This window comes from Carassius auratus, chromosome 7 (assembly GCF_003368295.1).
Source record: "Carassius auratus strain Wakin chromosome 7, ASM336829v1, whole genome shotgun sequence".
NCBI classification, from domain to species: Eukaryota; Metazoa; Chordata; class Actinopteri; order Cypriniformes; family Cyprinidae; genus Carassius; species Carassius auratus.
Window position 1 is genome coordinate 13,278,137 of NC_039249.1, and position 15,479 is coordinate 13,293,615.

At 38.1% G+C, this 15,479-nt stretch overlaps 1 protein-coding gene across 1 annotated transcript; it reads right to left on the reverse strand.

Annotated features, from left to right (window-relative positions):
- Nucleotides 1-345: 345 nt before the first annotated feature.
- On the reverse strand, nucleotides 346-13,350 carry slc17a6b (solute carrier family 17 member 6b). The gene is made up of 12 exons (XM_026267431.1): nucleotides 12,567-13,350; nucleotides 10,936-11,191; nucleotides 10,269-10,387; nucleotides 8,569-8,683; nucleotides 7,982-8,069; nucleotides 7,602-7,688; nucleotides 7,128-7,270; nucleotides 4,144-4,293; nucleotides 3,414-3,546; nucleotides 3,092-3,202; nucleotides 1,587-1,714; nucleotides 346-1,191 (listed from the first exon to the last, which is right to left on the reverse strand). Exons 1-12 carry the CDS (start codon nucleotides 12,653-12,655, stop codon nucleotides 850-852), a joined length of 1,761 nt encoding a protein of 586 aa, XP_026123216.1. The 5' UTR covers nucleotides 12,656-13,350; the 3' UTR covers nucleotides 346-849.
- Between the last annotated feature and the right edge of the window lie 2,129 nt (nucleotides 13,351-15,479).

Consider the following 15,479-nt stretch of genomic DNA (forward strand, 5'->3'; position numbering starts at 1 on the left):
ACAGTGGAAACCAGTTGCTTGGAAATCTCTACAGCAGTATTTCTCCATGAATCGCTTCTGAAAGCCGGTTGCCTGACTAACTCTACAGGCTTCTCTATGTTGCAACGGCTCAAAATAATGAGGTGAAAAACTTGGTTTCACAATATTATATATGATTGCACTCGAAATAAAGTAACTCTGTTTTAATACATAAAATATTTACAGTCTGCCAATTGTGATATGTAATATCTCCTTTGTATAACTGACTCGTTTAAATTCATATTTAAATATAGAATTTGATCATTTTCATTTGTGCAAAGACAATTTTTTTTAAAAATTTTAATTCATCTTTTTTTTTTGAGAGAGAGAGAGAGAGAGAGAGAGAGAGAGAAAGTGAGCTCACAGACACTACAAAATCTACATTGTGGGCATGTATTGTTTTATCCTGTGCTGTATGTACAGTGGCTCCAAAAAGTAACTGGACGCTTAAATTGCACTTAAAAATGTAGAAATGTCATTGCATTAGATTAGATAACAAAAAGGCAACTTTTTTAAAGCTAAACATTTTACAAAAACAGTTTGTTATATTAGATTATAAAATTATATATATATTTAAATATATAGCTACATAAATTTATTTATTTTTTCAAAATGAGTACACTTCATACACCCACTAAAGAAAAGCACAGAAAGACAAATTGCAGACTGCACTTGAATTTTGTTATTTAATGCAATGGAATTTAGACATTTCCAGTTGTGACTTGTGTCCAAGTGTATCCATCCAAATACTTTTTTTGCTCCACTGAATGTTTATGTATAGCTGTGCGCATCATGTGCGTGTGTATCTGTGTGTGTGACAGCATGTGAGGTCTAGGAGTAATCCCCACCCTGCCTGTATCCGTAACCCCCTTCCTCCACACCTTCCTGTACATACTCCTCTCGTTTATCCCATCCTTCTGCCCATCCACTGTTCAACTGCGTAGTGGCACCGTAGGTCTTGGCTGGACCTCCCAGGGCACTGTAGCTCTGGGTGATGTCCCCCGTTTCCTCAGCCAGCTCATCTTCATCAACGAAGCCACACTTTTCTTCACTGGTCTGTTCTGGATCTGCCCATGGCTGCTTCTCCCCCGAGGCGAAGATGCCATAGAAGATTACGCCACCATAATGCACCATGGAAGCGATAAGAAACACATACTGCCACTCTTCTCGGGTCTGAAAGGAAGAAAGAGTTGTCAGGAATTCATTGACCTAAAGAAACTCCAGGGAGCTGCAAAGATAACACATGAAATAAACATAGGCTTAATGCTGATAAATTTGAGCACTTTTTGCAATGAACAACAAGTAGGCATATATATATATATATATATATATTTTTTTTTGTTTGTTTGTTTTGTTTTTTCAGGTATAATAATACATCCGGTTTTGGAACAACAAAAATTAAATAAAAAATCTGCTGTGATTCTCAAACCACGCAAGTGTCACAAATCCACCTTCTAATCCACCATGGGGCAACATCATTCATACAAGTTAAGATCCAGCCAATCCACTCATATAGTACTGAACATCTAGAATGCAAAGGAAAATCCTGAAAATCCAAGGTGTCTTACCTTGTGTTTGGTCATGGCTCCCACAATAAGAGGGCACACCATTCCTGACAGAGTTCCCACTCCATTAGAGATTCCCATGAGGATACTGGCATAGCGAGGAGCAATGTCTAAATGATTGACATTGAAACCTGATGGGCAATAAGGGTATACATTACATTAACATCAGACCAAACTGACATAACTTTGTATAAGATTAGAAATTATATATATATATATATGTGTGTGTGTACAGTGCCTTGGGAAAGTATTTAAACCCCTTTCTTTCTCATTTTGCTAAGTGAAGTGAAGAAATTTAGCTTAAGAGAATTAATTTTGCACCTAAAATGTCACCACACTTGGAGTGAAGTTAGCCTGTGGCAAATTCATTGAACAGGTTTGATTTGGAAAGGCACACGTCTTAATAAATGGTCTAACAGCTGAAAATGCATATTAACCTGCCTGTAGAGCTCAGAGACAGGATTGCATAAAACCACACATCTTGGGAGGAGTTCAGAAAAAATTCTGAACTCAGCTTGCCAAGCAGAGCAACTGATAGAGAAGGACCTTGTCTAGACTGACCAAGAAGCTGATGTTCACTCTAGTTGAGCTCCATGATCATATGTGGAGATAGGAAAAATCTACAGAAGGACAAATATCATGGCGGTGTGTGGCCAGACTCAGTCCTCTCCTCAGTGAAGAAACACGAAAACACACTTGGAATTTGCCAAAATAGCACCTTAAGGACCCTCAGACTGTGAGAAACAAGATTATCTGGTCAATGGTGAACCTCATTTCTAAGCATCATGTTTAAAGGAAACCAGGCACTGCTCATCACCTGCAGAGTAGCATCCCAAAAAGCATGCTGTGGGTCTGTTTTTCAGCGGCAGGGACTGAGGTGCTCATGAGAGTAAAAGAAAAGCTCAGTGCACCAAAATATTGAGATAGCCTGAATGAAAACCCAGTCCAGAACATTCAGATCCTCAGACTCGGCAGAAGGTTCATCTTGCAACAGAACAATGACCCTAAGCACACAGCAAGAGTGGCGTATAGACTACTCTGTGAATGTCCTTGAGTCAATGACAATTAAATAACACTACAACAAACAACATTACAGAATGTCATTCTCAAATCACTGCATTGCTCTGTTTGGTTCTGCATCAAGAGTGCACATTTTTCAGTATCTCTACCATGATGTTGGAGATCCAGCCTAAAAATAGAAAGAGTAGCCATCTTGTAGAGCGGAGGAGTCCCTAGCCCCTCCCTTACTGAGTGCTCTGTCTAGATGTGCTGCCTGTGAGGCTGCTCTCAGGGGACAGTGTGTATGAATTATTTAAAAAGTCCAGCGGAATGACTTATTCCTTCCAAGCTGCAGCAGAGGAAGAACGTTTTTGAGTGATAAAAGGAGAACATGGTTTTTGTCAGAAATAAGCCATTATTTGCAGTGTTCCCTGGCTGTGGATGGTTGCTTTTTATACTACTGCTTGTCAAAATATGAAATCAGACATACTTTTTCTCCAAAGACTTGCCTGATATTGCAAATCCACTGAAGCCGACAGCCAACACAAGAAAGGAAATGGCCACTCCTTTACTATGTGAGAAACCAACCACCAACAATAGAGTGGCCTCCATCCCAAAGCCTGTGAAAGATAAACACAAGTGGATATTCAACAAACTAAGCTAAAATGGGCAATTATATGATAATTATGACTATTAATATTTAGGTTGAATAAAAATTATATTTATTCTCATTCATTCCTTTAACGATCCTAGCTTGCATGGATTTAACCAGAATTTAGCCATATGAGCTATTATCATTCCGTTTGTGTCCTAGCAGTAGTTTGCACTCACCTCCGCAGTTCATGATCTTCCGAACTGTGGTAGTAGACAGGATGTTTTTGCTACGGAGGAAATCGGCTATCTGTCCCCCAATGGGTACGATAATAGTCATCACCAGATGGGGCAGGGCTGACAGCATGCCAACCTGAATAAAACAGCAGCCGTCAGGCTCAGAAGGATCTTTTTGATAACACACTGCAGAACGAATGCAATATCCATTGACCACCGTTAGTTGATATTATGGCATTTTAGGATGAGGCTGAACCACAGTAAAGTGAAAAAAGGTCGAAATATAAAATAAAATTTTTGACTTAATTACAATGGATGTATCTGGTAAATAAATGTCTTCCAAAAATACAATCAAGCTGACATGCAATATTTACTATTAGTGTGTTAATACTGTAACTAGATGCAAAGACATGATTGAAGGTTTTACTGTAGGAAGTGAGAAAATGAGAGCAAAATGAGATGCAAGCATCACCGATAAGTGATTAATGAATTATTCATTATGAACTATTCACAATGAATAATTCATCAACCTATTTCAGACCTTAGGGAATGACAAAAGTCACCTATTTACTGCTGCACACTGGAATCATAGACAAAAATCATATGCAATTCAGACACCCAAATACAGCTTGACTGCTGATTCAGTAACTGTTCATGTTTGTAGAATTTTCCAGTTTGTATACAACAAATAGCAATTTATATGCATGCAATATGAAAGGTAAACTGCAATTACCTTGCTAATCTCAAAGCCAAACACCTCCTCGAAATATGCAGGCTGACTGATAAGCAGCAAGTAGAAGGTCCAACTCCTGCAGAAGTTGGCCACAATAATTGCATAGACGGGCATGGATGTGAAAAACTGCCTCCAAGGTGTCTTGAATTTCTGTAAGAGAAAGGAGTATTGCAACACGTGGACAATAAAGAAGACCAAAGACCAGAGAAATGCACACTGAGGCAAAACTAATTTGATCAAATTATAACATAAATATTGAAAAAAGACTTTTCTGATATGCCTTTGTTGGTATACAGTATATGTCCTCATATAACACCATGGCAACAGAATCAGCCTTTAGTGACACTGCAAATATTGTCCTTCACCTCAAAATGATGGCAAAAGTTTTCATTTTTCAAGGCATCCTGACAAAATTTGCTCTGTGCTTTCATTTACCCTCTTTAAAACCACAAATTACTGAAATTAAGCTTTACACTTTTAAACTACAGCAATGTCTTGTTCACAGTAACTGCAAATGAAGGAAAGAGAGAATTTTGAGGTTTGTCTCAGCTCTTAAAGTCGATGAAATGAAATGAAATGAAAATTCACCCAATGTGTTTTGTAAATGAATACTACAGTATATATCTTACTGTGAACAGTTCTTCTGTGCATGTTTAATTTTTTTATTAACTTTGTAATGTATAATCAAAATGCCGTAAATGGATCTTCCGGTGAAAATGACAGACTTCTCTTTGGTGACACATGAAGGACTTCTCCAGTCATTTAGTGCCCTGTGTTTATCTGCATCACTTTTGAAAGCAACACCCACATCTCGGGTAGTCGTGGCCTAATGGTTAGAGGGTTGGACTCCCAATCGAAGGGTTGTGGGTTCTAGTCTCGGGCCGGACGGAATTGTGGGTGGGGGGAGTGCATGAACAGTTCTCTCTCCACCTTCAATACCACGACTCAGGTGCCCTTGAGCAAGGCATCGAACCCCCAACTGCTCCCCGGGCGCCGCAGCATAAATGGCTGCCCACTGCTCCGGGTGTGTGCTCACAGTGTGTGTGTGTGTGTTCACTGCTCTGTGTGTGTGCATTTCGGATGGGTTAAATGCAGAGCACAAATTCTGAGTATGGGTCACCATACTTGGCTGAATGTCACTTCACTTTCAGTTTATCTCAAAATCCAGTTAACAACAGATGCACAAAACCAAGTCCCAAGTCATTTCTGATAATCTGCTACACTTAGATGTCCATCAAAATACAGAATAAAATATCTGTTGCTTCTTCCATTTCATTGTGACTTTATTTTTGAGAAATGACATCAGACACAAAATGATATTTTAGTACAACACACAATTTGTTCTGAACTCTAAATCTAAGCAACAACCATAGTATAAGTGAAGTAGCAACAACCCCATTATATTCCTGAGAATATATATATCCGGCCAAAAGAGTGAAGCAAGATCACAGGTCCTTCTCAAAAAATTAGCATAGTGTGATAAAAGTTCATTATTTTCCATAATGTGATGATAAAAATTAAACTTTCATATATTTTAGGTTCATTGCACACCAACTGAAATATTTCAGGTCTTTTATTGTTTTAATACTGATGATTTTGGCATACAGCTCATGAAAACCCCAAATTCCTGTCTCAAAAAATTACCATATTTCATCCGACCAATAAAAGAAAAGTGTTTTTAATACAAAAAAGGTCAACCTTCAAATAATTATGTTCAGTTATACACTGACAGAAATGACTGCTTCAATGCGGCGTGGCATGGAGGCAATCAGCCTGTGGCACTGCTGAGGTGTTATGGAGGCCCAGGATGCTTCGTAGCGGCCTTAAGCTCATACAGAGTGTTGGGTCTTGTGTCTCTCAACTTTCTCTTCACAATATCCCACAGATTCTCTATGGGGTTCAGGTCAGGAGAGTTGGCAGGCCAATTGAGCACAGTAATACCATGGTCAGTAAACCATTTACCAGTGGTTTTGGCACTGTGAGCAGGTGCCAGGTCGTGCTGAAAAACGTAATCTTCCTCTCCATAAAGCTTTCAGCAGATGGAAGCATGAAGTGCTCCAAAATCTCCTGATAACTAGCTGCATTGACCCTGCCCTTGATAAAACACAGTGGACCAACACCAGCAGCTGACATGGCACCCCAGACCATCACTGACTGTGGGTACTTGACACTGGACATCAGGCATTTTGGCATTTCCTTCTCCCCAGTCTTCCTCCAGACTCTGGCACCTTGATTTCCGAATGACATGCAAAATTTGCTTTCATCTGAAAAAAGTACTTTGGACCACTGAGCAACAGTCCAGTGCTGCTTCTCTGTAGTCCATTTCCTGCACACGCCTGTGCACGGTGGCTCTGGATGTTTCTACTCCAGACTCAGTCCACTGCTTCCCCAAGTCCCCCAAGGTCTGGAATCGGTCCTTCTCCACAATCTTCCTCAGGGTCCGGTCACCTCTTCTCGTTATGCAGCGTTTTTTGCCACACTTTTTCCTTCCCACAGACTTCCCACTGAGGTGCCTTGATACAGCACTCTGGGAACAGCCTATTCGTTCAGAAATTTCTTTCTGTTTCTTACCCTCTCGCTTGAGGGTGTCAATGATGGCCTTCTGGACAACAGTCAGGTCGGCAGTCTTACCCATGATTGCGGTTTTGAGTAATGAACCAGGCTGGGAGTTTTTAAAAGCCTCAGGAATCTTTTACAGGTGTTTAGAGTTAATTAGTTGTTTCAGATGATTAGGTTAATAGCTTGTTTAGAGAACCTTTTCATGATATGCTATTTTTTTGAGATAGGAATTTTGGGTTTTCATGAGCTGTATGACAAAATCATCAGTATTAAAACAATAAAAGACCTGAAATATTTCAGTTGATGTGCAATGAATCTAAAATATATGAAAGTTTAATTTTGATCATTACATTATGGAAAATAATGAACTTTTATAACAATATGCTAATTTTTTTAGAAGGACCTGTATGTTTGTGGTCACTTACTTCTGCAGGACCTAGCAGCTTAGCGCTCTCGCCGATACTCTCCTCAATGTAGCAGCGTTCTTCGGCCGAGATTGTGGGATGTACAGCTGGGCTCTCATATGAGACTAAGATCCAGAACATATACCAGAAAATCCCAAAACAGCCTAAAGGGAAACAAACTATTCTTAGACATTGGTCTTAAAACAAAACTTCATGAAAGAAGCAGGCAGGAAGATGGGCTAACTGAAAACGCTTCATACAACTAAATGGATTACAATTCATTGCTTTCCAGACAGTATGTGCCAATTCTTGGCACAGTGACAAGCAGATTCAGTGTCAGCACAATGGATAGACACATGGCAGCATCAGAGGAAAAATCAATGCCCAGCATCAGTGTGTTACTAAAGTACAGTCATCAAAACTGTGAAGCGCACATGCAATGATGGTTTGCACCATAACCATGGCTCAAACAGTCCACACAAAAAACGCTCTTACCATAGACGTAGAAAACCGATGACCAGCCTGTGTACTGCACCAAGATCCCAGCTAAAGGCATGGCAATGACAGCTCCAGCATAGGAACCTACAGAAGAGGAGAGGAGAAGTTTAAATTGAAGAAAAGCCATTTCTTTCGTCAAAAAAAGAAAAAAGAAATAATCTTTCTGAATGCCTCAAAACCAGTTGCAGAGTATGCATTTAAACAACACAGGAAAATCCAGTTCATGCATAAATAAGGTTTCCTAGAATTCTTGAGGATAAACAACAAATGTATCTTTCAGTTTTAACATAACGTAGCAACAAAACAAATATAATGCCATTGGTTTTCTTTATTTTTTCACTAATCTACTGTTTTGCTTTAAAGAGAACAAAGATTACCACAAAAGGAGGTTGTGGCTAGACGGCTCCTTTCCAGTGGAGGAGCCCACTTACTCCAGATCCCATGACAGGCTGGGTAGGTCACTCCCTAGAAAAACAATAATAATACACATCCGTTCCATATCACTAAGAAATGTGACAGTTTTTCAAATCATAAAAAAATCTTAAGCAGCAGTTAAAGTTACATCACATAAATCCATTTAATGCAAATTTATATTTACAAAAAATAATAGAATAATACACATTGTTGGAGTAATGGAAGTGGATCTAGTTCTCTATTTCACACACATATAAGCGCCTCCACAGATCAATACAGCTGTACTTAAAACAAAGCCTGGGTTATTACTCTCACAGAAATATCCTCAGGCCATAACTGATTGTTACAGGGCTTTGGGATTTTCCCCGGAATAATTCCCACAAATGTTTTTCTTTCTTGCTATAGCATGGTTACTTTCTTTCTTTCTTTTAGAACTTATTTACCAAAGGCAAGTGTCCAAATGTTAGATACGAACCTATAGAGAGTTATGGTATTTGATCGTTATTAGCAAACAAGCATTTACAGATGAGAGAAAATCGTACTTCCCTACCTCTACAAGCCCTTGTAATATCCTGACGAATATGACGCAGCCGTAATGAACACGTGCAGCTGAGGGGATGAACATGTTCAGTACTGATGTGAGGAGGATGGCAGCGCCAAAAACCCTGAACAACGGACGGAAACATGGTTGAATTATACACAAATTAAGTTAAAGAATGCAATATATATATATATATATATATATATATATATATATATATATATATATATATATATATATATATATATATATATATATATATAATAATTGACGTAGCCTACTGAGTTAACAGAACTATAGCCTAAAATTGCACAGCATTTTAGTTTCTTGATAACGTGCATTTATTATTGGCCAGCCGTCAAAAAAATATGTTTTAGTGAGCACAAATAGTGTACACATATTTCCAGCCAGCGACAATGGCAGTATTCTTTTTTGATAAATTGTTGTGTGATAGATGAGGTCGGCCAAACCCTCTGTCAACGTGTCCGGGGCTGGTTGCCATGCCCCCCTCATTGAGCAGATTAGACACGCTTCCCTCGGGATCTCATTAACAGGTGGAGAATGCCCCACAGACCCGCTCCCAAAGTCTAATCCTACAACTCACACGACGGGTCAGCGTTCACTTTGCCACTCACACAACACTGTGGAAACACAAGCGTGCTGTTCATCCATATAGCAATGATCTCTCTCTCTCTCTTTCTCTCTCTCTCTCTCTCTCTCTCTGCCTGTCTGCAGTAGGCTACTGATTTATTTATTTGATTTCCTTTCCCCCTGGAGGCCTGAATGAAAATAGTATTCTTAAGGTTTATATTTTATCATATTTTATTAGAATAATAAAATCGCAACAGTGGTATCTCCAAATATCGTTCGTTTTTCTGACTAAATAAACTCAATATAAAATGTAATAATGCCTAAAATAAATTTATTTAAACATATATTTTCAAAAGAAACATGTGACCTTACAAGAGTCTTTGCTAAATAAATAAGATTGTGTTGAACGTTTGCTAAATTAGCGCCCCCCATCACCCCATTTTTCTTTCAGTGACGGGTACAGTTTCATCCGCCGCTATGAATAATCATCCCTTGTATAATACAGCATGCTTCGCCAAGCTACTGTGTAGAGCTAAATCAAATATTTGTAGCTTTGCAGCACGAATTTGGAAGTACGAATTCGCCGTGACTATCACTGTAATCACCCATAATACGATTTTTAATTATTTCAAAAATGTATTACAGTTTTACATAACTGTCTATGACAGTCGTACTCTTCCTTAAATATTCTTGAAATATAATAATACTTTCAACGTCTCATAGAGAGTACACGAAGTTCCATGTTTGACAAACACTTGGAGATGTTGGCCATTATGTCCATATGAACTTGCCAGTCCCTGTAACAGTAAGCCATTTACCTGCATAACATAGGACACAAGCTGCAGATGTTTTGTAGCCTATTTTTATAAGACTCGGTTTGCAACATTTCTGACTCAAATTCTGCGATCCGTAAGAAACTAAAATAACACCTATATTAGTGTATAATTAATAAAAATAAGGCAATACTATCTTTAAGGTATTATCTATGCGTATTCTATTGGGGAAATTCAGTAAACCAAATAGGATGTTAAAGGCTATATTTACTGTTGCATTATGAGCTAACAACAACAATCATTTTATCATCTTCTGAATAAATAAATCAATTCCTAGGGCTTTACCTGTTTGCCGCCAATCTAGAAGAAATGTATCCCCCGGGAATCTGTGTCACAATATAACCCCAGAAAAACGAGCCATGAATCATTCCAACTGTTTCCGGGTCCCAGTTGAATTTTGCCTTCTAATGGAGAGAAACAAAAAATATCAGGTTTCTAATCCCATTTGCAGAAGGCTAGGGACAATTGAAAATGTGAATGCACACGTTTTCATAGACCTCTATTAAGGTTAAATATAATATAGGCTATAATATAAATTAGTTATTAAAATGCAACTTTAATTTTTCAGAGCAGTGGCAATATATATATATACTAATTATTGTTTGCAACAAAAAAATAAATAAATAGATAAAATGACAAGCGCGCAGGATTAGTTTCCAGCTGAAGAGTTAATCAATTTGAGGCCGATGACATTCAAGTAACCAAGGTCAATTTTTTTGCATGAGTAGTCTAGTGTTTTCAATATTTTCCAAGCTAGCAGTGACATCCACTAAGCCTCTTTCAAACAAACACAAGTAAGCGTGCTTTTAAATTCCATAAATCGTTAGGCTACAGTTTCCAGACGAAGTGTAGCCAGTGTGCATGTGTGTCAGTGTGTGCATGCACGCTCGTGAGGGGTGTGTCACGAAGCTGACGCGAACGTATAAAACCGAAGCGTGCCACGCGCACAAACCTCTTTGATGATGATCTTCCCGTTCAGGTGAAGGGTGCTGTTGTTAACCATGCTCACTATTGCAACGCCTAAGTTGCACCGAATACCGAAGGAGATGCAGAACCCGAGGCCGCTCATTATGGCGATGATGTAGCGGCGTGGAAGTCCAAAGCACGTGCAGTCGCACAAAGGTGTCTGTTTCTCGTTGATCTGAGTAGGCCGTCCATCCTCGGTCAGTTCGATGTTCTCGCCAGGTTTTTGTCGCTTTTCTATCACTCTGCATCAGTCAGAAGAGAACCGTCAGACGACTACAGTCCAGAAGAACCAATTAATAGGAATCTCATCCACCTTTATTAGGCTACTTAAGACAATAGAGAACAAGTGAATCAAGATTTTATGTTGACATATAACTCAATTTGCATTCACTACTAGTAGCATGCTCTAATTTGCAAGGAAAAAAATAAGACAATAGTCATTAAAATGGCTTACAGAAATTCTTTTTTTTTCAACGCAAGAATTTTTATGTAAACTCCACATAGGTTTCGTGTGCTGCTGTAAAACGCACTACCGCATTGCAGCATTCCCTTCACATTTCATCTTGTTTACATTCACACAGGATTAAGGTCCACTGATATTCACGAACTTCACTAACACTTTACTAATAGTATTAGGCTATACCAGAGTCATAAGCAGAGTTATTTGCGTACAGTTATTTACTAGAAAATCAAAATACACATTGTGTCGAGACTCGAGACAAATTCTAAAACTTAATGTGCACCAAATTGTAGTTTATATGTATTTGTTACAAAAATAATACATTTTATTTAAGGGAATTGATTTTTATTAACAAGTGGGAGTAAAATTTTTTTAATTTTGTGATCTTTTATATATTTTAAATGCAAAAAAACACAAATTAATTGCACTATAATTGTCAATTCGGTTTTTAATCTCAGAAGACAAATAAGAGACGATGTACCAATATTTTGGAAAATACTCAGAGACGGTCTATAGGCCTAAGCAAACGAAAATAATAATAATAATAGTTGTACTCTGGAGAAAAGATAGGCCTATTTCTATTTCGAAATAACAATTAGTTCAGGCTTGCGAAGCGGTGTTTTTTTTCCCCGTTTTTTATTTATTTTTTATTTTTATTTTTTTATCAAAAAATAATGACTTGATGTAAAACAGCGTCAATCAACGTGAAATAATTATGTACAACCCGATTTTTTTTTCATGCGATTTCAATTGTGGTCTTTTTTGCAGGTCTTGCGGGAATACGCAAATTGTCTCTAAAAAGGAATCGGCACTCAAGGGAATCCTCTAACTGAACGATTACTATTCAATTATAAATGCATTTTAGTAGTCGGATTACAATGACAAACTTCAAAGATAGGAAAACTCGCGTGCTTCCATCCCCTCCTCCCAAGATTATGCAGAATTACATAATTTTCTTCACGTCTCCATGGGGCGAGACGCCAAAAACGACTGGGGAATCTCTTTACTGAATACAAGAAACTAGCTGCATATTTGTGATTTTTCTGTTCTTTTATAGCAATAGTTAGCGTAGCCTATTTATCCATATAGCCACAACATACAACACATTCTTTATTTCTACGTGAATTATTCAATTTCATAATGTTAAAACATCCTACTTGTACAAGTGTCCCAGTGTCTTCCCCGCTAGTTGCTTCAGTCTCTCTTTGCTGCTGGGTATAGCACCAGGCTCCCTAGGAGTCTCCATGTCCAAATATGATACTCCCACGGTTTCCCCCGGTAGTGTTAAAGTACCATGTCACAGTGTGAGATGACAGAGCACCGGACCGATACCCAGCGGATCAATGATTCAGTAAGACAGATGAAGAAAATTCACGACGGTGGTCACAGATCGAATCCGCCTACACAAGAGAGATATCAGAAGGGGTCTGGCGCTGTCTACTCATAGTTATAAAGTCATAAACTGCTCCGCGCGCAATAAGAGCACGCGATGCCATCTCAGATTTGAGTCAACGAATTAATGTAAAAAAAAAAATAATTAAATTAAATAAAAACCGACGACTGATTAATTAAGAGCAATGTCACTTTTTCGATGCAGAGTACCAGTGAAATAGCTTTAGAAGGGAAGGTGAATGGCGTTCAGCACCAAGGTCAGCGACAGTCTAGCGCTGGATCCCTCCCGTCAGAGTGCCACTGCTTTGGGAGGGGTTGGAGGGGGCGGAAAATCTTCACATCCCATTCACATTTTCTCCAATTTTGTCCTCAGATGATCTGAATTATGTTTCACAGGCGGCAAATGAGATTCTTTCGGTGCGTCTATAAACGGCACGTGACCTGACATTCGAAGTTTACATTTGTGTTTTTACACCTATTGCTTGTTTTCCATCAAACACCGTGCAAGCCTCCTGGGGGCGGTGCTATGGAAACTGAACGAGGGGTGTTTCCCCCTCCAAGTGTGTGTGTGTGTGTGTGTGTGCTGGTGTGAAAGAAAGCGTATTAATAATTCACATAGCCTACCTCGTAGCCCCCATCCCTCTTTTCTGTCCTTCACAGCAAAAATAAATAAAAACTGCTATTCTATGTACAGTCCATATGGAAGCTAATTTTTATTCAAGTCAGTTTTTAAAGGTTTAGGATAAGGGGTATGCTGAATGCGCTTTTTTTTTTAAGATAATTTATATTATCGTATTTATTATTTCAGCATCCTGCTAAATCACAGACCACTTTATAGGAGTAAATCAGTGCAGTTGCAACGCTTTGCGCTCTAAAAAGCTTCACACAACAGGTAGCTTGAGAGCGCTCTAAGTGAAGCGCACGCGCCACCGTGTGTTCATTCACAGTACTTGCAGAGGACGTCCAACAAGTATAGTATACTTAAATCACTTTATTTTGGCACGTTCTCGCTTTTATAAGATTGATTAATGATTAATCATAAACTAACTTTTCTTCCACACGGTTTCATGCAACTCATTCTGTAAACATTTGTAGACTAAATAAAGAAGACGACAAAACAAAACAAAAAAACACCCGTATACACATACATCATGACAGCAGTTAAGGCAAAATGCATGTGACATGTTCTTATTTGGACACAAATATATCTTAAACTAGGTGAATAACTTTTTAAATATTTTATCATGAATAGACTGTAACATTTAACTTTAGGGTACATTTATAACACATTTTGTTTTGGATAAAACTTTGTATACAAGTATAGCAACATAATATTCAGAAAATGTCTGTAAACTGTATTTGTATCCATAAAACATTGATGAATAACAGAAAAAAAAAAAAAATAATCACTTGACAAGCTTAAAATACATATGTATAGAGTTTATAACATTTGTGAAATGAAATGAACAGGTATGACTCACAAAATGAGTAATTCAATTGATAAGTCACTTTAAAAGCCTTTGGCCTTGACATGTAGGGGAGTCTCTGAAAGTCTGTTTCACTGAATTAAGTTGTCCCAGCAGTTCTGCAATATCAAATGAAGTTATCAGGGTGGATATCGAAGTCCCCGATTCATGGGGAAATGATCACAAAAATCCAAACTAATCCTTTTTGCACAAGTGCATTTTGCAGAAATTAGTTACAGAGAAATAGCATGATGAAAAAGACTAGTGTTCTCCTAGTTACGATTACAGGTGAGTGCTAATGTTCCTTTAGCATCAGATATGTGGTACGTGCAAACCTTGACAGACTCTTGCAGAACAAGGTGATGAATAAAGGCTTGAGTTTCTGATTTTTGTAGTATCAGAAAAATAGCAAGTCATTATAGTGCTTAATCTGGTCAAATCAATCCTTCCAACCGGATAATAAATCAGTTATATGTTAACTCTTGAGCAATAAATACATCCTTGAAGAAAATCAACAATAGAAAAAAAAAAAAAAAGATTAATTATATTTTAATATGACACCGAACAAAATATGTGGGTGGCAAGGTACAGCATTAATTAAAAATAAGAATAAAATATAAACATTATAAGGGACAAGATGATGTAAGCGCTACAGAAATGATGATATTGTGTGATAGCTATTCAGCTATCAGTGTGTTTCATGAGAGAAAATATCCACTGGACAACAGCATATATTAACTTAAACTGCACATGCCCACAAAAAATGTCGAAAAAAAAAAAGACAACACACTGTCTACATGAATCTCTTTCACAGTCAGACATACAGGGGAGAAAAAACATGCAGATTACTTAAAAAAAATAAAAATAAAATTATAACAGCAACACGCTGGACAGACATAAATGCTTATTGCCTTCTAAACATGTTCAGTTTTTAATGGTCATAAATGATTATTCATAAGTTGAATTCCCAGCAGCTTGCTTCGAAGGCAACCTGAGGAACAGCAGGCTGCATTCCAGAGGGGTCGGCGCCGAAATCTCGGTGGTCTGTCTGCAAGCCTTTCTCCTTTGTAAAAGTGCAGTTATGTAAGTGGACTCCAGACATTAGAGAGAAACAGAGGAAAGCGGTAATGTTTTCCCACAAACATCAAGCAGAAAAGAGACTTTTAGGCGTGTAGGACCTCATAAAAGTTCTGGCAGTTGTTTGGATGTGGG